Source organism: Euphorbia lathyris, chromosome 9, assembly GCF_963576675.1.
Source record: "Euphorbia lathyris chromosome 9, ddEupLath1.1, whole genome shotgun sequence".
NCBI classification, from domain to species: domain Eukaryota; kingdom Viridiplantae; phylum Streptophyta; class Magnoliopsida; order Malpighiales; family Euphorbiaceae; genus Euphorbia; species Euphorbia lathyris.
The window spans coordinates 31,608,504-31,631,798 of NC_088918.1; the positions used below are offsets into that span (position 1 = coordinate 31,608,504).

General features: G+C 36.0%; 2 protein-coding genes across 2 annotated transcripts; one reads left to right on the top strand and one right to left on the bottom strand.

The window, feature by feature from the left end:
- Positions 1 to 3,866: 3,866 nt before the first annotated feature.
- Positions 3,867 to 11,205, bottom strand: LOC136205760 (U11/U12 small nuclear ribonucleoprotein 48 kDa protein). Its single transcript, XM_065996516.1, has 7 exons — positions 9,886 to 11,205; positions 7,637 to 7,751; positions 6,993 to 7,100; positions 5,421 to 6,163; positions 4,914 to 5,340; positions 4,689 to 4,801; positions 3,867 to 4,093 (listed from the first exon to the last, which is right to left on the bottom strand). Exons 1-4 carry the CDS (start codon positions 11,169 to 11,171, stop codon positions 5,507 to 5,509), a joined length of 2,166 nt encoding a protein of 721 aa, XP_065852588.1. The 5' UTR covers positions 11,172 to 11,205; the 3' UTR covers positions 3,867 to 4,093; positions 4,689 to 4,801; positions 4,914 to 5,340; positions 5,421 to 5,506.
- Positions 11,206 to 16,586: 5,381 nt separating this feature from the next.
- On the top strand, positions 16,587 to 18,723 carry LOC136207457 (pentatricopeptide repeat-containing protein At5g15010, mitochondrial). The gene has a single exon (XM_065998711.1). The coding sequence runs from the start codon at positions 16,723 to 16,725 to the stop codon at positions 18,490 to 18,492; it is 1,770 nt and encodes a 589-aa protein (XP_065854783.1). The 5' UTR covers positions 16,587 to 16,722; the 3' UTR covers positions 18,493 to 18,723.
- The last annotated feature ends 4,572 nt before the right edge of the window (positions 18,724 to 23,295 follow it).

Sequence of the window (23,295 nt, forward strand, 5' to 3'; positions counted from 1 at the left end):
TTAATGGGCTAGTAATTGAGAAATTATTATTATTATTATTAATATATATAAATGACTTTTCAATTTTCCTTCTGTTATTATTTTTTTAATTTTTATTTTTTACTACGTTGACAACTCATCAAAAAGACCTCTAAAACACCTCTTCTAATTTCTCTCTGCTTGCGTTATTATATATAGTAAGTATAGATAGATTTGAGAAAGGAGAGTTAAAAAATCAGCTTTAACGGTCTCTTAGTGGCTCTTTAAATCCTTAAGAGTCTATTCATTCTCTCTATTAATAGAGCGTCGAGTGGCTTTTTATTTAATTTTTGGCATAAAATCCATTTGGACCCCTAAACTATAGAGCCATCAATTAACCCTTCACTCTATTCAAATCAGCAAAATAGTCTTATACTATTTTTGGATGGTTAATCAACCCCTCTCTTAACTGATATCCCTTCTTCTCAATTGCTTCTTCATTTTCTTCACCTGACAGAACGATTTTGCAAAGGAAATGAAAACAAGGAGTTACATCTACAATGTAGATAAGAACGTGAATAACACGAAAACGTGACAAAATGCAAAAAATAAAAAAAAATGAACAAACGCGAAAAATAAGAAAACTTAAACACGAAAAAACGTAAAAAAAAACAAAAAACACGAAAATATGAAAAAAAAACGTTATAAACACATTTTTTACGTTTTCGTGTTTTTCGCTTTTATTCATGTTTTCAACTTTTTTCATGTTTTCCTGTTTTTAACATTTTTTTTACTATTCGTGATTTTTGCATTTTTCCACTTTTTGTGTTTTCACGTTTTCATGTTTTCCCGTAGTTACACGTTTTTGTGTTTTTAACAAATTTTCACGTTTTTTTAATGTTTTTTTTTGCGTTTTTTCACGTTTTTCTATTTTCCATTAGTTTTCAACTTTTCGTGTTTTTCACATTTTTTATGTTATTGTGTTTTTTGCATTTTCTTGTTTTCATTGGGTTTTTTTCTATCTTTTCCCTATTTTTTGCATTTTCATAGCTTTTCACGTCTTTATGTTTTTTTCGTTTTACCGTTTGCACATTTTTTTTTGTATGTTTTCATGTTTTGCGTGTTTTTTTTGTGTTAACCCGTTTATATGTTTTTTAGGTTTTCACCATTTTCCGCTTTTATTTCGTTTTTCTTTTGTTTTTGCATTTTTACGTTTTGTGTTTTTACTATTTTTCACCTCTTTTTTCTATTTTTCGTGTTTTTACAATTTTTCCATTTTCATATTTTTATTGCTTTTTCATTTTAAATGTTTTTTCTATTTTTCGTGTTTTTTCCTTCTTTCATATTTCTCGTTTTTCTGTTTTATATATATATATATATATATATATATATATATATATATTTTTTTTAAATAATATATATTAAATATTTGAATAATTTGTAGTGGTAACTAAAATTTGAAAAGAAACAAGAAACTATATTTGAAGGCAATGTTTTCTTTTGAATAAAAAAAATTATGTATTCAATCTTGTCACCTTAGTGTTAGCAATATTTTGCAAATGATGCTAATTTCAATCTTGTCACAAGTGGTTTAGGTGCTAACATGTCAGAGAAGTTAATTCTCAATTAATATGGTTGGTTATGTTTATGGATTATGTGCGGATACCTGAATTTTAAACGAAACAATTGGCAAGGGACGCATGGATTGAAAAAGTCTCTATTGGGTTTCTAGTGCCACTATAAAAACTTTGCTAGATAATTTATAGCTACCGCAAGTTAAATAAAAGAAATTTAAATGCGAAATTGACACGAAGATTTGGTGTGAAAATATCTACTTTATTGATGTAAAATAATGTGAGGATAAGTACTAAAATAAAAGCAAGTAATTACAATTGAAATAATTTCTATATTTTATAGCTAAATTAATTGCAAAATTGAGTTATAAAAAAATTAACAACCGAGATAGAAATTGTAGAATTGAAATAACAATAAAAAAATTAGAATGGAAATGGAAATAACAAATTTGAAACCAAAAATTGACCGTTTTGACGAGGTCTTGAGTTTCAATCGGCTTCAAATTCACGTGCAATACGAAGACCTTGAACGATTGGTGAAGAGTGGGACTGACTTTATCTGTAAGGTTTCAGGAATTAACGACCAGAATTAGAACGAGTGACTTAATTGGAACAAATTTACAGCCAAATTTTTGTGCGAAAAGATGAATTTTGGGATGGTTCATAAATGAATTTTAAAAAACGGATTGAGGCGAAACGAAATCCTAAAGTTAAATTTAGGATGTTTGAAACAAGTGTGAGTAAGAATTTGGGTTGGAAACGGGCAGTAAGATTTTGAGAATGTTAAAACGAAATTGTTGGACAGACTGTTTAATTCAAAGAATATCTTGTAAAATGAGATTCCGGGCATGAATTGTGGCAAAAAGAAAACCTAAACTAAAATTCAGAATATTAGGAACAAGTACGTGTAAGAATTTCAAACGAAAACGGACTGTAAGGGGTCGAAAAGGTTAAACCGAAATTGTTGGGCAGGATTTTTAATAATAGGCAGAAAGTGACTTTTGTGAACTTTAGGCAGGAAAAAACACTAACTTTCAAGCACGAGATTAACAAACGAAAAATCGGAACTTGAAAATGAGTGGCTAATGAATGAATTGGGGCTAAAACGGAGCTATGGAAGTGTATTTAGAGCTCAGAAACTTGAAAGAACAATGTTTATAATCTGGCATAAATTTAGTTTTTGTTTAGTTGGTTGGGTTTGGAATGAACAATTTAGCTCTTATTTATAGTTCTCTGATGATGTGGAAGTTGTAACCTCTTCCCACTCCTAAATTCACTCTCACCATCTTTCCACTTATATCACTTGTCATTTCTTCCTTGATTCATGGGTAACTTGCCATTTCTTCCATTTCTTCCTTGATTCATGGGTAGTGTTTAGCATTTTTGCACATGTTTAGCACATGTGTCAATCTTTGGGAATGACTTGTTGGATCGTTGATGCATCCCTTTTCCTGTAACCTCCGTTGTACGACCAAAACCCGTTGTCCCGTGCCTTGCTTTTATATTTCACACGACATATGGTTAAAATAGTAAAAATTAAATTTACTACATAAAACTTAATTCACGATATATTAAAAATTAAATTTACTACATAAAACTTAATTCACAATTTACTGTATTATTAATATAGTTGGAAAAAACCAACAAAAAAAATGTATAAAACTATTTTAATTTATCGATATATTTATTTGCAAGGTCCAATATGATATTTAAATAACATTCAAACCAGTCTTTTCAAATTTTCCATACCGCATGGCTAAAATTGATTTAAATTTACACAATTTTACACATTAAGACTAAATCTGCACTTCACTTGAAAGGTTAAACTTATCTCAATTCTTAAATTAAACAAGTCTAAATCTAACAAATTTGGTCAACCATCATTTAAAAAAAAAAAAAAAAAAACTAGACTTATAAAATCATTTTAGGATAATTTTAATCTCTTCCACAATGACCAACCAACCATGACTGCTTAAGTTTGTTTGGTGCTTTTCTTAGCTACGGACTTCAATTACTTAGTTTTTGAATGTGAGAGTTAGAGAAGGTAATGCAAGGAAAAGGAAGGAGTTGATGGGTTGATGGGATGTATATAAGAGTTCAAAAGCTATTTTACTTACTCCCATTAACCTCCATTTTGGAGATTAGCGAGATAGGATTAATGTGAGTAAGCTATTAACTCTCATTAACCTTTATTTACTATCAACAAGAAGCGTCCAAACAAGGTTAATTTAAAATTTTACATTCCATTACTTCCATTAATTTCCATTAACCTCCTCCGAAACAAGGAGTAATGTAATTTGTCAAGGTTTTTGTGAAGATGCATCACACAATTCAGGTCCAAATACGTCCCATTATTTTTGGAAAAGTACGTACTGCACTCCTAAAGAATGTACAAAATGATACTAAAGCAAAATCAATTTTACCCTTACATAGCAAAAAAAATTAAACAGAGATTTAATTTATTTTTAACATTAAACATTACAAACAACAATTATGTTTAAAATATTTACTGTGTTACTAACAGTGTTGCAGACAACCTCCCAAAATACCAATAACTAAATCTGCCACATAAACCAATCACCAAAAAAGAAGTCAGTATCTTTTATTAGTAACACAGTTATAAATTTCCTACCAGAATACACGAACCATTTCAGTTGATTGATAAATTTATTTGGAAAGTCCAATATAACAATCAAATAACAGTAAAACTAGTCTATCTAAATTTTCCGTTAGGTATAAAACAAATTTAACCTTGCTTGAAAACGTTAGGATAAATTTGCACCAATCGAACAGAAATGCTTTATATTTATTTCCTAAATTAAATGACCTCTTCTTGTACCTTCCCTTTCTTTTCCAATCCTAGACCTAGTGTTGGGAGTGAATTTCATAGCTTTTTGGCTCTCCACAACTTACAAACTTGCAACAGCCCGGCTGAGACACATTTATTTGGATTTGATGCTTAAATCCAACACTTGCATGTATTTAATTCATGAAAGATATCTTTAATATTGCATTTGAAAAAGAAAAAAAAAGATCCATGCAAGTTTTGAAGAAAAAACAACAGATTGCACTCTCGCTCATAATTATAATATAAGACAGTAGTTCAATCAAACATCAGATATGTTATAAACTCCTATCTAGGATATAAATGCAAACCTTTTTTATGAGAAATGTGTTTTCCATCATGGAAATTGAAAACCTCCATCCCAAAACATCAGAAGAATCTCATGGAAACACCTTTCGTGCTCTCTACAAAGCAGCAAATTGACCTATAACCAAATTCAAATTTGGCAAACCAATTATAGTGCCGAGAGATAAGAGTTGTATGGAAACCAAACCAATATTGAAAAACTTAGATATAATCTACAAGACCAAGCAAACCTGATGCTGCTGAGTGGATAAATTATACTGCTTTTGCCCTTTTAACCAAATGACCTCAGCCAGCCACACCGTCAGAGTATCGTTTAGCAAGGAATTGTATTTTGTTCAAAAGGAGGCATAAACAGACAGCACAAATTACAAGGAAGCCACCATGAAATAACTACTAAATAGTTCAGCAAAATTTCAATCCTACAAATTTGACAACAAGCTAACTACCAATCTAACTACTGTCTGATCACTCCAAGTTTCAAAATTGTATTTGAAGAAACTAAAATGAATGCTAGTGGTTTGAAAAAGCAAACGCATGGGAAGAAATAACAAGGAACCACAATGAAAAATACAACAGTGAAGGATACATAGGAGGATACAGATGTAGATAAATTTGCTGAAGCCTCATGCCTTCATACTGCAAAGTTGTCTAAACCAACTGCATCAAGAGCAACAGTAAATATACCCCTCAAATCAAACATTTTTAAATCACAAAGAAAAATGAACCACAGGACTTACCCAAAATAATTAGACTACTGGCAATTTCTCAATATAACCATTGAAGGAAACCTGCTAATTGAATCATGGGCTTTTTCTCATTTTAATCACTTGTTAACAGTATCCACATCATTTCCATAAGACTCATGGGATTCTGCAGGATCATATCTATCTTCAAATGCATTATTCTTTTGAATCTTTAGATTATGTTTTCCATGTAAGTTTCTTAGATCCCTGTGCCTACCATCCAAGTTTTCATCCTTTTGTCCAGTGGAATTAACAGAATAATATGACTTGTCATGTTGATAGTTGGACTTGCTAGAGGATTTTCTTTCATGATGCCTGGCACCGGTTGATTCTGCATCATGTTTTCCTCGGTGGCTTTTCTGATCATGCGAAGAGCCACGACTTCTGTGTCTTTCTGGGCTCCCAGAATAGTTATCTCTAACATGTCTATCTCGACTACTACTTTGATATTCTAACTGGTGCCTGCGATGGCCCCATCCCTGTTCATCATAATCATGAGTTGCGGCATTTTTGGAGGTGGTAGAATCTGATTGCAATTGCTTTTGGTAATTAGGTCTAGCTCTTGTTGCTTCGGAAGACTTCCTACTGCTATTTCCTAATTCATCATCTCTAGTAACATCAGAGAAAAATGGTGTTTCAGAAGAAATCTCTTCCTCTTTGGCTCCCTTCTCAAAGCAACCAATTCCTCCAGCTTGCTTGATTTCCTCTGTGTACTCATCTATTATATCCCGCATCACCTACAGAAAACATTTTGAAAACAGACATAAGAACAACTTGTTGCCTTCTAATATGACAACCATAAACATAAATATCCAATACTTGAGAAAGTAAGAAAAAATAACAGAAACTTGATGCATTGATGCACAAGTTAACATTGCTTTTTCTGAATAATTACCATATGTTTTTCCTTCTGCACCGCAAATAATAACAGTGAATCCACCCGACCTAAACCAAGGGCAAAAAAGAGTGGAAACAAGAGCAGAAGCAGGGAAACTGACAGCCTCCAGGATGAAAGAAAATCCATTAATTCAATTTATTTATTATTATTATTATTATTTTATCCATGGCAACCTAATATCCCAACCCAAAACCCTGGAACCTCAATCTCTAAACCTAAGAATCCCAAACCCTTTAAACATAAACACTAGATCCTAAAATTCCTACCCTACTAAATCTAGACCCTAAATCTTAAACCCTGACCTTTGTCTGAAGTAGTCGAGTCGAGTATGAATACACACACACACACACACACATAGGGTTCAGGAATAAATGCTCAAAACTCCTGGAAGGCATGATATAGAAAATAAGTACATTATTCTTACTAATATTATTATTTTAATTATTATTATTATGATAATCATTATACAGGGTCTATTTTGAACTTAATCAGCTTCCGTATGCACGCAACAGAAGAAAAACAAGAAGGAAAAGAATATCCAACACAACAACCAAAAAAAAAAAAGTTCACTAACTACAGCTTAGAACAATTATTAACAGTAAAACAAGACAAAAATAATAGGTAAAACTATAAAAGAATACTGTAAAAACATGAAAACATCTTTCTACCTGCAGAGCTGTCCTTTTCAACTTCTTCCCACGATACGACATCCTTCGGCGCTTGTAATCCCTTTCTTCAGCCAATAACTCCTGTCTTGTCTTCAATTTGCCTGTTTCCTGGTACAAAAACAATTTTTTGGTAAATTTACAGGAGTATTGCCTCTCGTAACCATGAAGTATTGTCAAGAGAAAATGTACTAATAATAGCATGCTAGTGAAACATCATGAACCACAGATGAATGAAGCATCAGTCAACTATTCACGACATGCTAGATTGAGCAATTATTTAACATTAGAAACTATAAAACAAGGGTTGTTAACCACCATTAAGCTCACTAAATGACTAAATGTTTTATTTTCCGATTTTATGTTACAGAATTGACTCCTTAGAGCTTGCAATAAATTGCATTATTCATATCAGCCAATAATTCAATCACACAATTTGTAACATATTGCAAATAACTCATGTTCTTCCGGTTAACCACCATTAAGCTCCCTAAACGACTAAACCACTAAACATTTTATTTTCCGATTTTATGATACAGAATTGACTCCTCAGAGCTTTCATTAAATTGCAGTGTTCACTAATCAGCCAATAATTCAACCACAAAATTTGTACATATTGCAAATAACTCATGTTCTTCCAGTTATACCTGATTAGTTGATGGCTTTCGTGGAAGGCCGTCATGGTCGATAATAGCTCTGTAGTCTGAACGTGTATTGCGCATCTCATCTGCTCTTTTTGAAACATAATTATGCTCATTCATCCTGCATAAGGAGAACCTTTATCATGCTTAAACTACCTTTATGTAAAATAAATTTCACATGATGTCAGACTATTGAACTATCAAAAATCAGTGCCACAAAAACAGTTGAGGCCGTATGGACATATATAGTTAGATGTTATAGTTACAAGCCTTTTTAAAAAAGAAGCTCAAATTTGAACCCAATATATCGTTATGGATAAACTAACGAGTTTACTTCAAGATGGTATACCATGGTGCATGTTGTTTGCAGATGATATTGTGTTGGTTGATGAGACGAAAGAAGGCGTGGAGAGGAAGTTGGAACTATGGAGACAAACTTTAGAATCTAGAGGCTTTAAGTTGAGCCGAAGTAAGACAGAATATTTGGAGTGTAAGTTTAGCGGCGATAGGAGTAGGGAGGCAGGGACAATCATCCTAGATGGGAGAGTTGTCCAGGCATCGGATTGCTTTCGGTATTTAGGATCTATTATCCAAACGGATGGAGAAGTAGATGGAGATGTTGCTCATAGGATTAAATCTGGTTGGGCGAAGTGGAAGAGTGCTACGGGTTTCCTTTGTGACCCCGGCATGCCTAATAGATTGAAGGGAAAATTCTACCGCACGGCACGGCAATCAGACCAGCACTGTTATATGGTACGGAGTGTTGGGCAGTGAAACACTGTCACACTCATAAGATGTCGGTGGCGGAGTAGCGTATGTTGAGATGGATGTGTGGTCATACGAGAAAGGATCGGGTGAGTAATGAAATAATTAGGACAAAAGTAGGGGTTACATCTATTGAGAATAAAATGAGTGAAAACCGACTAAAGTGGTTTGGCCATGTAAGACGAAGAGCGCTTGATGCGCCGATTAGGAGGACTGAAGAGTGGCAAAAGGATGTAGTGGTGAGGGGTAGGGGGAGACCTAAGCAAACTTGGAGGAGGGTGATAGAGAATGATACGAGTTTATTAGGGATTGAGGAAAATATGGCAGTGGATAGGACAGAGTGGAGGGAGAGAATTTGTGTTGCTGACACGAATCATTTCGGGACTAAGGCTTTGTTGTTGTTGTTGTTGGTTGAGAAAAGAAGACAAATTACTAAAAGCATATGAATTCATAATTACATCATAATAAGCAAAACAAAACAAAAAGAGAATCAGAGCATTTTCAAAAACAAACACAATAAAAACTGAGAATTTGATATTGTTGAGCTAAAAGTTATAACAGATAACCCCAAAATGAATCAATGTAAAGTTGAATTCAATTGGTCTCACTGATTTGCACAAGTTTCCAGCAGTCACTGTTTAGCGGCTCTGGCAATCTTGTAAAACTCCTCCAAAACTAAGAAATATGAAAAAGAAAAAAAAAACTTCTTCATTGGAGATAGCAGAAATGAAGTAAGCCAGCATTCTGCTACTCCAATTATTTTCACATTTTGCATGTACTTTCAACAATGAAGTTGCTTAGCTAATTCCATAAAGCACATTCAGAATTTGAGGCAAAAGGTCACACAGAAAAATGGGGTACCTCCAAAGCTTCAGACATCTAACCAGATACATTTCTCAACTTCCTTATTCAAATTGCTGGAGAAAATAAGATAACGATGCCTCTTATTGTCACATCAACTCAACATGCAGATAATGTAACAGAAGCATTATCGCAAGGAGTATATTATTTCCAAATGCCAGTGTAACAAATTAACGAGCTTTGCTCATTCAATTTTATATTATTATCTAATCACAAAGTCCACATTGATGATGCAGATCTGAGCCAGATATAACAAAAAACATACCATAGCAAATTAATTTAAAGGGGCAACACCAAGAAGCAGCTACAAATGATCTCAACTAAGACAACATGCTTAATAGATTGTCCAACTAAACAACTAACAAAGCAAGACAAAATAATACAAGGAACCAACAACCTGTCTCTCAAAGAACACTGAACCGAACTATTACACTTGTATCAAAAAACTGGACAAAGCATCTGATATTCAAAGACTGGTAATCAATAAGATTGCCAACAATTCATTTTCTAAAAACACAAAGATCAAGCATCATTTATAACATTCAAAATGTAACAAACTTGTGAACGATGGAGATATTGTAGTTAAAACAAAAAGAAGCACAAGAAAATCAATAAGGATGGTAACATACAGTTGGTATCTTGGTACTGGTTGAAACTCTCGCAATCTCTTTATCTTTGCTTCTAGTAGGGACCGTTCATGCAATGCTGCAACTGATGCTGCAACTTGTGATACAAAAATCACCTTTCCATCAAACCTTTCATCCACTTCAGGGCCTACTTTACAGTGAAGACTTGTTTCAAAACGCTCATTAAGTTCAACATCTCGTAATTTATTCCCGTTTGCGTCCAACTCTTTTGCTGTTTGTTTCAAATTAGACCCCAAGGGGAACAAAACCCTGTTGGCAACCTCTAATATGCATTGCTTAAAAATGTGAATCACAAAGCACTTTGCATGCATTTCACCATACAAAACAGAAAGCTGAGAAGCAACCCATTGAAGAACTTGACCTTGAATAGGACAATGAAAATTCAAATGTTTCTTATCTACTCCACCAGTCAGAAAGCTCAAGGCTTCTTTTCTAATTGCCTTTAGACAAAGACTAAAAAGCACAGATATATGATCCCGCATGTACACATCAATCACTACCCCATATCGTGGAGAACTGGAAATAACCCACATATTTAAATCACTCCATTTAATCATATTTAACTGCAAAATAGCACAAAAAACAGCATACGAATTCATGAAAGGAAAATCAACCCAACCTTCAACTTCTCTCCTAATTGCCCACAAATCTGACGGCAAAATTCTGAACTCAGTTTCATCAAAACCCTTAAAATCTCCCTCACAACTACTACCACTGCCATTAGCGCATTCTACTGATAAAACACTAGGTAATACAAACGATCTATTAGCATTATCGAAGCGATTGAAGTTCACAACACCTGGGCAATCTTGATAAAAGAAATTGGAAGCGAACTCATTGTAATAACAATCAATTGAAACGCACAATTCACCGCCGGAGTCCTGAATAACGATATTCTTGGAGGGATTTTGGGGGTTTAATGTTCTTGGGTAATGGAGAGAATCAAGTAGAGAAGTGAGGTCTTCAAAGAGAGGAGATGGGCAGCGAAGAGAGTGAAGAAAGAGAGACTCTGGGGGAAAGAGGTGGTGGGGATTGTTGAGGCAGGAAACAAAATTGGCATTTTGAGGATTAGCAGAAGGTAGGAGAGAAGAGAGGGCTTTGTGAGAAAGAGAGAGGAGATGAGTAAGAGAAGAAAGTGAGGTAAATAAATCGGGAGCTGTAGGGGGAGGAATTTGCGGAAGTGGAGGCGGTTGGGGAAGAGAGTGAAAGAAGAAAGGAGGGTTTTGAGGGGGGTGAGGGAAGGGATATGATGTTGAGGATGGATTCATAGAGAAAGAATGTTAGCAGAAGAAGAGAAGAAGAATTTTGTCCAACTTCGCAATAAGAAGATCCTCTTATGCCTGTTGCCACGTTATTAGGGCTGCAAATGAGTCGAGCCGCTCATGAGCGGCTCGACAGTCGGTTCGATTCGACTCGATTTGTAAACGAGCCGTTCGTGAGTGCGAGTTACTGGCTCGGTTCGTAAATGAGCCGAGCTTGAACATACCAAAACTCGGCTCGAAAGCTCGCGAGCAGACTCGATTAGAATATTTATAAATAAATTTTAGTTTTGTATAAACTATATTGTTTTGTGTTTCATAAATATCTAAACTTAATATTATGAGAAAATTACGAAACTAGGTCAAATGGAAGGTCCATTTACATATTTAACTCATTTACTCAACCTACTATATATCTAGACTGATTTTGTGTGACTTTCCTATAATACCCCCAATCTTTTATCTTCCTCTTCCTTTTCATTATGGTTTTCTCTTCACCCAAAATGGCTCCTCCTCCTTCCACAGGGATCTAACCTGCAAAATCTGTTGTTGTTTGACGACGTTCTCCAGCAACTCCTACTCCGGTGAGAGAAAAGGGAAGCGAACAGTGGTAGAGGAAAAATGAGAGAGCGATTTTAGGGCGAACGACGGTGAGAGAAGGTGAACGACAGTAGAAGAAGGTGAACAGTGAGAGCAAAGAAGAGGAAGAATGCGAACAAACGGTAGAAGAAGGTGAACAGTGAGAGAAAAGACGAGGAAGAAGGCGAACAACAGAGAAAAGAGAAGAAAGAGGGTGATTAGTTGCTTACCCCTCTAAACTAACAGTGTGATTCCTCAGTGTGCTTGGCTACTCCACTTTTGTCCTAATTTCATATTTCTCCTCCTTGTGCTCCCCTATTTTAGAAAATAAGATTCACAGTGCAATATTGACTCTAGATACGTTAAAATTTGTAAGAATTTACCCATTTACATCATCGGTGATAAATCCTGATGCGAGCTCTGTCACCTCTCCTTGCTTCAATCATATTTTTTCCATGGTAGAAAAAATGTGTTAGCATCTTAAGGAATCATATCTTCTTGCAATCTCCTCAGTTAAAGTCCTCGGGGTGAGGCGTTAGAGTCCTATTGACCCATGATGTCCTCCACCACTCCTTCAATTGGAAATTTTCCTTTTCCCTTCATGGGATCTCGTCTATCATGTTCGTCTCTAGAGCCGATGCATTCATTGTTGAATCTTAGCTCCATGCTCACCGTACCAATTGATGTATAATAGAAATTTTAGAATAGATCTAAAAATTATACAAGAAATGTTTGGAGTATAAATGAATGTGATAGCCTTTACCCTTCCTCGCAACACTAAATGATCTACAAAACATAGAAGTTGTCGGCTCACTGGTGTAAGTACTCCAACGGTCAAGTTAGTACAATACTCAGATTAAAGAGTAAAGCAAAAGTCGAGGCTAGGATTTTGTGCATACCTTAATGATCCTCAAGCCTTGCAAATATATAGACAGTGTAGCAGTTCGAAATTTGATAAAAACTGATGAAATTGAAACAATAAGTAAAAAAATTATAAGGCCGAAGCAGAATCAGACACAGAGCATTGAGAAGAAAACTATATTTATTAAGCCTGAAATTGTCTATAGGAAGAAGAACACTGCACTACATTGAGAAAGATCCTTACCTTTACTTGAAAGGAAACCAGACCGGAGAAAAGAACCTGTCCTGGCCATTCATGGTCTCTCTTAAATAAAAGGCTACGAAAAGGGTGCCATTTGAGGAGTGTGTTGTTTCAAAATGAGTGTTGCCACTAGTAAGAAGAGAGGCACGACAACTATGAGGTTGGTTGCTCTTCGACTGAAAGAGAGAAAGAAAGAGAAAAAATGAGAAGAGTTTGAGAGATGGGGTTGCGTAAAACCCTAATTCTGAAAATTACAAATTAATTCACCTCCTATTCTCAATAATTTAAATTCATCTGGATATCTTTTTGGCTCCAAGTGCCAGTTCCGTTACACACAAGAAGAGATAATCGTCGAAACAAAAGGAAGGACGAGAGTAGCGTACTGGTTTAGGAAGTTGAAGGAGGATTAGGTTGTTGGCCATTAGAGTAAAGAATTAAAAAATATTTGAAAATTCTGTTCGACTGATACATCAGGTACATAGTCTATTATTTTGACACATCAGAAACATATGCTTTTTTTTTTGTAGAAAAGGAAAGGAAAGCAAAGCAAAACAAGCAACTACACCGGGATTAGCCTAGGAAAGCTAACCCCAATCCTATCCTCTAAAAGAAGAGGAGAAAGAGCGATAGGGGGAACGGTAAGGGTAGAAACACCTAACACCCCCTCATGACCTGCCGCCGCCAAGTGATCTGCAACACGGATCTGCTCAGAAACATATGCTTTAAAATCATGACAAATGTCACTTTTAGTTTCAGCTTTTATATAGATAATAGATAATAGATGGTAAATGAGACAAAGTAACTTTACTTGTATATTAATAATAATATAAAATAATAATAATAATTAAATAATTAAATGGGTAATTTAATAAAAACAATTTAATAATTTAAATTGTTTTAATATTATAACTAAAATTTTATTTTAAAAGATATACTTTATAAAATTACGGATGTTACAGTATAATGTCTTTAATGTATAGTCAAGTAATAAAGAAGGAAGAAAAGAATGATCGTAATAGTAAATATGGAAATTTTCTTTTACCTTTTTTAGCAACATAGATTCTATAGAAATCACTTTTACCAAAAAACACATATGTATTCTATTATAAGAATCCCTACTGATTTCTTCCTTTTGCTCAGGGTTGAAGAAAACAATAAGAGGGTATGTCGCTGCTTCTTCGATTCTTCGACATTAATTGAAGAAGAGACCTTGTCGCTTTCTTCGATTCTTCGACATTGATTGAAGTTGTCTCTGCTTCTTCGATTCTTCGACATTAATTGAAGAAGAGGCGTTGCCGCTGCTGCCTCTGCTTCTTCGATTCTTCGACATTAATTGAAGAAGAGGCGTTGTCGCTGCTGCCTCTGCCTATTTGATTCTTCGAAATTGATTGAAGAAGAGGCGCTGTCGCTGCTTCTTCGATTCTTCGATATTGATTGAGAAAGAGGCGCTGCCGCTGCTTCTTCGATCTTGATTGCTATTTAAAACTTTCTTCACAAGTTGCAGATCAGTGCTCCATAAACAGATACATGTGAAGTTTTTATTTAAATTTATGATCAAGTTGGGCAGGGGCGGATGTAGGGGGGTCAAAAGGGGTATTTGCCCCCACTTCATCCAAAATAATAATAATAAAAAATTTAACTCCAAACGACGTCGTTTTGACAGAAAATATTGTTACATGCAAGTCTTAACAGTGTTATGTCAATCCCTATTCAAAACATATCACTTGACTTGGGGTGGTTTTAAGTTTATTAGTTTATTATAATGTTTTGTCTCACTTCATGCTTGTATGAACACTTTATAATCACTTTAAATAAACTTAGGGATTTACTTTTATTTAGACTTATTTAGTTCTTTAAAAGTGGTTGCCTTTATACAGTTATGAAACCATATCTTATTAAAACAAATGACATAAAGAACAATTCATTTACAGTAGGTTTATATCCTGGAACAATTGTTTATAGGACACTAAACCCCAACAAATAGGTCCTGAATAAATCTACTGATTCTGGATGTGCCATAAACACATGCGTTATCACGCCAGAATGAGGATCAGCTTACGTATAATGAACATATTTGTTCTCGAGAGCAATATGATAGAACTGACTAGCCAAGTCTCTGCCTTCGAACCCATCCTTCCTCATCTTATCCCTATAATTGTAGACGTGTTTAATTGTTGGGTTGTCTTCGGGATGCTTTTCTTTAATGGCTGCTAAAATAGCACAGGGCTTTGCTTGAGGCGAACTCATATCATGCACAATTATTTTAGATGCGGTACTAAGTCCGCTCATCTGCCGACTTCCCTCTGGATACATACGTAACGTATGATTGTGATGACCAGTTAACCTAGCCTTAGTCTGTATCCCCCAACCAGAAAGGTCTTAATGTTGATAGGCTTTAATCTGAAATTTACATCTGCACGTTTTAGTGTTACTTTTTCTTATTAAAGTATCTTCATCCATTCTCCCTCTATAGCGTTCACCCCGTGAACATTTCAACAGCTCCTGCTTTCCTCCATGTTTATGCGAAGGTATTATAATCTCAAACCCATTTTGAATAGCTGCCTGTTTTGCCCAATCAACATCATATTGACACGAAGGGAAAACGGTGTCTGTTATGAAACGGGAACTGTAATCAATGCCACCGGGTTTTCAATCTTCTAACGGTTCCTGAATATACAAAAAAAATGCATAACAGGTATTAACAATACTTGCAAAAATTAAAAAATTAAAATTCGGGGCTTGTTCGGGCCTTTTTGAGGCTAAACGGGCAGCCTGCCCATTCCGTAGGCCGAACATGTGGTTCATCCGTTCGGCCTATGGAACGGGCAGCATGCGCCGCCCGTTTAGGCCAAATTAAAAAAAATAAAAATAAAAAATTGCAGAAACGTAAATTTATTTAAATTTAGGATCGTAACAATACCTCACTTCGAGAATGCTCGGGTCCATTTTTGTAAAAGTCGAGTTTTTTTGGCTTGGGAGAGAAAGAGAGAGAAAGGATTTTGAGTTGTAGGAGGAAAAAAATGAGAAGGGCAAAAGGGCAAAAGAGAGGGGCGGTGAAAAGAATTAGAGGCGGTAAATAGCAATACCCTAATTAGAGAGGAGGGGTGGGGAAGGGTATGGAAAGGGAAAGAGGGGGAGAGAAGGTATTACACCCTTGTTTGGGAGAAAGTAAGGGTTCATCAAAACCCTTTCAAACCCACCGATTTGGTGGGTTGAAAATCTATTAAAAATTATTGATTTTGAACCCTTCAAAATCTTTCATCAACCCTTCAAAATCCTTATCCTCGTATTTTTTAATCTTCCAAACAATGGTTTTACTAACCCTTCCCTTCCATTCACTAGCCTCCCTTTAGCCTTTGTTTGAGAGTTTGAAGGTTAATGGAGGTGAGAGTTAAAGGAGGTAATGGAAAGGGAATGGAAGTGATGGAATTGAAAATTAAAAATTAACCTTGTTTGAGAGTTTATAAGATGTAAATGAAGTTAAATGTTTAACCTCGTTTGAGAGTTTAAATATAAAGGGAAAGGAAGGTTAAATTTACTCTGCAGAGACAAGAAATTTTAAAAAAGTTTACGTTACTCTCATTAACCTCCAATTTGGAGGTTAGAGTTTGAAGGTTAGAGGAAGTAAACATTTTATCCCGTTAACCTTCAATTACTCTAAAAAAATAACTCTCAAACAAGGTTAACTTAATACTTAAGCTTCCATTACTCACATTTACAACCATTAACCTCCTTCCAAACAATGAAAATTACCCTTCAAAACCTCTGTTCGAATCAAATTCTTTCATTTGGTCATTTTCACAAACATCTTATGCTCCATTCAGTCATCTTATAATTCTCCCTTGCGTTCCCTTTGAAAGTCCAATCAAGTACGAAAATATGCGGGCTTTCAGAATTATATGTTCGAATTCAAGAAATTTTGCACTTCCTGCTCGTACCCATATCATATCATCACTTGGAGAGCCAATCCACCGTGCTATAGCAACCATTGAAGCAACTGTGACGAACCCCCCAAGTTCTAAGTTTTCTGTTGCTTTCTTTTCTTCCAATTTTGAAACCCCGACTGCACCTAAGATTCCTCAAAGCCGAGATGAATATTCTAGTGACAGTGATCACAGTGACCATGACGAAGACGACGACGATTATAATATTACACAATTGAATCTAAGAGGGGATGATTTTGTCGAAGATGTAAACAAAATTGTAGATATATCGCGTCAATTGACTGGGAATCCAGTGGAAATGAAAAACAGGATTGATCAATGTGGCGTTAAGGTCTCACAGGAGCTGGTACTGGAGGTACTGTCGAGAATCAGAAATGATTGGGAGGCGGCGTTTACTTTCTTCCTGTGGGCCGGTAAGCAGCCAGGTTATGCTCATTCAATTCGTGAATATAATTCTATGATTTCTGTTCTTGGTAAAATGAGAAAGTTTGATACAGCTTGGGCATTGATAGATGAGATGAGAGGGGTGAAAACTGGTGTATCTCTCGTTACACCACAGACTTTGCTCATCCTGATTAGGAGATATTGTGCAATTCATGACGTTGGCCGTGCTATAAACACTTTTTATGCGTATAAACGATTTAAATTTGATGTGGGTATTGAGGAGTTTCAGAGTCTTTTATCTGCTCTCTGCCGCTATAAAAATGTAGAGGATGCTGAGCATTTGATGTTCTGTAACAGGAAAGTTTTTCCTTTTAACACAAAGAGTTTCAACATTATTCTCAATGGATGGTCTAATCTGATTGGTAGTCCTCGTGAAGCAGAAAGAGTATGGAGGGAAATGTCCAAGAGGCGAATAGCATATGATGTTGTATCATATGCAAGCATCATATCTTGCTACTCAAAGGGAGGTAATCTTTACAAGGTGCTCAAGCTTTACAACTTGATGAAACATATGGGGATTGAACCGGATAGGAAGGTTTACAATGCTGTTATCCACGCTCTTGCGAAAGGTAGACATGAGAAACAAGCTATTGATCTCATGAAAACAATGGAAGAGAAAGGTATAATCCCTAATACTGTCACTTATAATTCACTTATTAAACCTTTATGCAAGGCAAGGAAAATAGATGAAGCTAGGGCTGGCTTTGATGAGATGTTGCAGCGTGGTTGTGTTCCGACTATAAGGACTTATCATGCATTCCTCCGTGTTCTAAGAACAGGGGAAGAAGTTTTTGCACTCTTAGAAAAAATGAGAAACACAGGCTGCCAGCCAGTTAATGATACCTATATCATGTTGATTAGAAAATTTTGTAGATGGCGCCAGTTTGATAATGTCTTTAAGATATGGAATGCGATGAGTGAGAGTGGCGTAGGTCCTGATCGTAGCTCCTATATTGTGCTTATACATGGTCTCTTCTTGAATGGAAACTTGGATGCAGCGTATGAATATTATGTAGATATGAAAAGAAAAGGATTTTTGCCTGAACCAAAGATAGATGAGTTGATTCAGACATGGTTATCCAATAAGCAAATGGCTGACTCTCAGATGATAGAATCAGAAGGTAATCAATTGGATTGCAACCAATTAGGCAAGCAAAACAAAGCTGACTCTGAGAGAATTAATCATGAGAAAAGTTTTCATGGACAAGCTGAAACTATAACGGTTGCTAGAGAGCGAGGATTTTCTCGAAGGAAGCCGTAGGTTTCTCATAATAATTAGTCTCAACAACAGGTGGTTGCTGTACTTCACAACCTGTAGATCTGTGCTCCATGAACACATACAGGTGCACAAGTTTTTATTTCAATTTATGCATCAAATTGACCGAAACTCTTATGTTATAGTGGAACTAGGGTTGTATGACTTTGTATAATAGAATTCTATTTGGACAATGAATGACAATGAGCCGTTCACTTTTATGGTACAAAATTTGTGTTGGGGTTTCATGGAAATGCCAAAGATTTTGCCTACTCTTTGTTTATAGCATCCATTAGCACAAAGATACATGGCTACCAAGGTTTGAATTTACATTTATTGACCAAAAGTCTTACCTGACATGGTTATGTTTTCACCCATATACACTTGAGTTAAAGTGGTGTCCAGTTATCCGTTTCCATTTCCGTTCAACATAGCATTTTAGTCTTTTGATACTTTTGTTGCGAGCATGGCAATGATAAGAAGATTTCATCTTCATATCTCAAGCCCAATGGGCAATCGAATGCTTCTACTATATTTGAGATTATATCCTTCTTCTGTGATTGCATTATGCTGTATATGAAAAAGTTCTATGCCAACTGAAGGATCTAGGAGGTTTAGCAAGGGGCATTTGAGAGAGAGCAATTTAAGGATCACCCTTTCCTTCTTCATAGCAATCAGTAGGATTGTCATCTAGTGTAAATGCAATCTCTCATATATTTCCAGCATTTTCATGCTACAAAACTGCAAATGGCTTAACAATCCCTCTTGTACTTGTTAAAATTCTGACAAGAACAGTGCACTTGATTGCAGATATTCCAATTTGCTTGTTATAATAGTACTCTTGTGAAAAAGCTACTCCTGAGTTCATCTGAGGCAATTGCTTAGGATGAGTCCCTGTCTCTTTGTTACTATTATTCGGCACTTTCTCAGAGAAGTGGTACATATGATCTTGAAATTTGTTCTTTATCTTATTGATTCTCCCCCCTTCTCTTGGATGCTAATGCCTCTGCAGAGGACTCTACTGGAAGCAGTTTATAGGGCACATCATCCACCTATATGTTTATCTTTATGTTGAATGACTTTTACAATTTGGTTGGAGGGGAAATATGGTGGTGATGGACCTATAGACAGATTAATCAGGCTTTATTCATGCAGAATCAAGGTCCCAAACAATCTAATTCAGGTTGAGTTGATAATTTGTAATTCAGGCACCTCTACTTACATAATGGTTTGGGAATTTTCCAACATAGAGCTGGTTGGAAAATGTTTCCCTAGAAATGATTGTTTTTAACCCTGTGCTTAAAATATGTTATGTGTAATTCTTGTTTTAATTGATATTGCGTTTAGAGCTTTGTTTGCTGCGTTTTGGTTATTGTTTCTTTGCTTTGAGTTAGTTAGAAGAGAGAGAAAAAGTGTACACGTGTTTGGCAGCCCGGCTGCTTTTTGTTGGTACAATGGCTATTTAGTCATGGAATGTGCACAGTGCTGAGGCATGAAATGAAATATAGAATCTCTTCTTTCTCTATCAGTATTCTTCTCTTCTCATCTTTCTTATTGTTTGGTTTCTGAAATTCTCTGCGCAACATTTGGTATCAGAGCAAGATCCTCCACCGTGGAATTTAACCTGCCATATCCAAATCAATTCCGATGGCCGAAAACACCAGATCGCAAGAACTTAAGAAGATCGAGGATAATCTAAAATCTATGGTGAAGAGTTTATTCATTGAGAATAATAAGAAGCAGGAGCAGTGGATTGAAGAAATGATGAACAAGCAGTAGAGCTCCATTCTTGAAGAACTTAAAACCTTTTTCACCAGTGAGCGCAGTGATTCTTCATCACATCCAGGGTTCAATCGAAATATAAACATTGGTAATACAGATCAACCTTATCATCTCTCCACTAGATTTGCTAAAGTAGATTTCCCAAGGTTTGATGGCGCTGATTTAGAGGGCTGGTTGTTCAGATGTGAACGTTTTTTCCAAATTGACAACACTCCCCCTGATAAGGTGAAATTAACCTCACTCCACTTGGAAGGTAAAGCACTGGAATGGCACTAGTCATACTTAAAAAGCAGGGGAAGGCTTGATGATCCTCCTTGGGATGATTATGTAAAAGCAGTAAAAGGGAGATTTGGGGAACGAATCTATGAGGATCCTATGGCTGATCTCAAGCGCCTATTGGAGTACATGGAATCGTTTGATATTTGTTCACACAAGGTTTCTTTAACGGAGGAAAATATACTTAGTTGCTTTCTCAGCGGGCTAAAGGATGAGATAGGGTATCCTTTGATGATGTTAGGACCCAAAACATTGCAACAGGCTTATGCACTAGCCAGGATGCAAGATGCGTATCTAAACGCTACAAAGGGAGGCAAGCTTCAGCAAAACAGAACCACCACAGCTTACACTTCACCATTTGCAAATACCTCTACCCAGAAACCACCACTATTACCCACACCAAATGCCCAACGATTATCCACCAACCAAGCTTATAATAAACCCCCAATTTTTCAAACACCAAAACCACCATTTCAACCCTAAGCAATGAGACTGACAGAGGCAGAATTAGCGGATAAACGAGCCAAGAATCTTTGCTTCTGGTGCGATGAGAAATTTGTCCCTGGTCATCAATGTAAAAAGAAGTACCTGCATACCATCATGGTTCAGGAATGCCCTGATGAAGAAGTTGGAGATGAGGAGTTGGCAGAGGGATCAATGGAAATCCCAACTATTTCTTTGTGTGCCATGAGAGGATTACACTCTTTGGTTCCACAGACAATGAGGCTTAAAGGTACTTATAAAAAAGAAAACTCTTGCACATCCTTTTGGATTCATGTAGCACTTTCAACTTCCTTGATCTTACAATTGCTAAGGGTCTGGGTTGTGTATTGAAGTAGGTTGAGCCCATTAGAATTACAGTTGCTAATGGTCAAGTAGTTATGTGTGTGAGAAATTTTGCTGGAGGGAGTATGCAGGGACATGAGTTCATAGCTGATTTTTGGGTAATGACCTTAGGGGGTTGTGAATTGGTTTTAGGTATACAATGGTTATTTACAATTGGTGACATTGTATGGAATTTCAAATCTCTGTCCATGACTTTTGAATTGAATGGGTCTAAGCATACATTACAGGGCTTAACAAACACTACAGTCAAGTTCATGTCTGAAAGTAATATGATAAGAATGCTCAACCATGGCCATATTGCCTTCCTAGCCCAAATACAACAAGTCAAAACAGAACCAACAAATATTGATATAGTGCCTGAAGCATTGCAGCCCGTACTTAATGAATTTCAATTCCTTTTCAATAAAATAACTACCCTGCCACCAACAAGTGGCCATGACCACAAAATTCCTCTTATTGAGGGTTCTACCCCAGTTAATATACGCCCCTATAAACACTCTTTTTCACAAAAAGATATTGTTGAAAAGATGGTACAAGAACCGCTTGACAATGGTACCATTCAACACAGTGTTAGCCCTTATTCTTCCCCGATGGTTTTAGTAAAGAAAAAGGATAATACTTGGAGAATGTGTATTGATTACAGAGAGTTGAACAGTAAGACAGTTAAGGATAGGTTTCCTATACCAGTTATTGAGGAATTGTTTGATGAATTGCATAATGCAACAGTTTTTACTAAGATTGATCTCACCTCTGGCTATTATCAGATTAGAATGTGTCCAAATGATATCCACAAAACTGCCTTTAGGACTCATGAGGGCCATTATGAATTTGTAGTTATGCCGTTTGGTTTAACCAATGCCCCATCGACATTTCAGAGTCTTATGAATGACATTTTTAGGCCCTATTTGAGGAAATATGTGTTAGTTTTCTTTGATGATATATTGGTGTACAGTCCTGATATGGAGTCACACATTCAACACCTTAGAGCTGTCTTTGTTAAGCTGCAAGAGCACCAGTTGTTAGCTAAGAGGAGTAAATGCACCTTTGGTAGTGATTCAGTAGACTATTTGGGTCATGTTATTCAAAGGGGTGGGGTCTCTACTGATCTAAAGAAGATTGAGGCTATCTCTAATTGGCCAACACCTGTTAACATTAAACAGTTGAGAGGATTTTTGGGTTTAGCAGGATACTACATGAGGTTTATTAAGCAGTATGGAGTAATTAGCAAACCATTGACAGATTTGCTTAAGAAAGATGGTTTTCATTGGGGGGAAGCAGCTACAAAAGCCTTTCTTTTACTTAAGACAGCCCTTACTTCTGCCCCTGTTTTGGCCTTACCCTCACTAGGAAAACAGTTCGTCATTGAAACTGATGCATGTGAAGTGGGCATTGGAGCTGTGTTGATGCAGGACAATCATCCTATAGCTTACATTAGTAAGTCACTAGCACCTAGACATCAGTCCTTGTCCGTTTATGAAAAAGAACTTCTGGCAGTAGTTTATGCAGTGAGGAGATGGGATCACTATGTGGCACATACGAAGTTTATGATTAAAACTGATCACAGAAGCCTGAAATTCATATTAGAGCAAAGGATTACTACCTCTCATCAGCAAAAATACATAGCTAAACTCTTTGGTTACGATTTTGAGATTACTTATAAAAAGGGAAAAGAGAATATAGCTGCTGATGCCTTATCTAGATTGCTAGTAGCTGAGTTTGCTGCTCTAACAATCTCTACACCAGATGGAAGTTTATTGCCTGAAATTGAAGCTAGTTGGAGAGCAGATTTGAAATTACAACAGATCATTAAGGAGCTATAGGAAGGAACAAGACTTGAGGGACCTTATACGTGGCAGGGATCATTATTAAGGAGAAAAGGTAGATTGGTGGTAGGGGACAACTTAG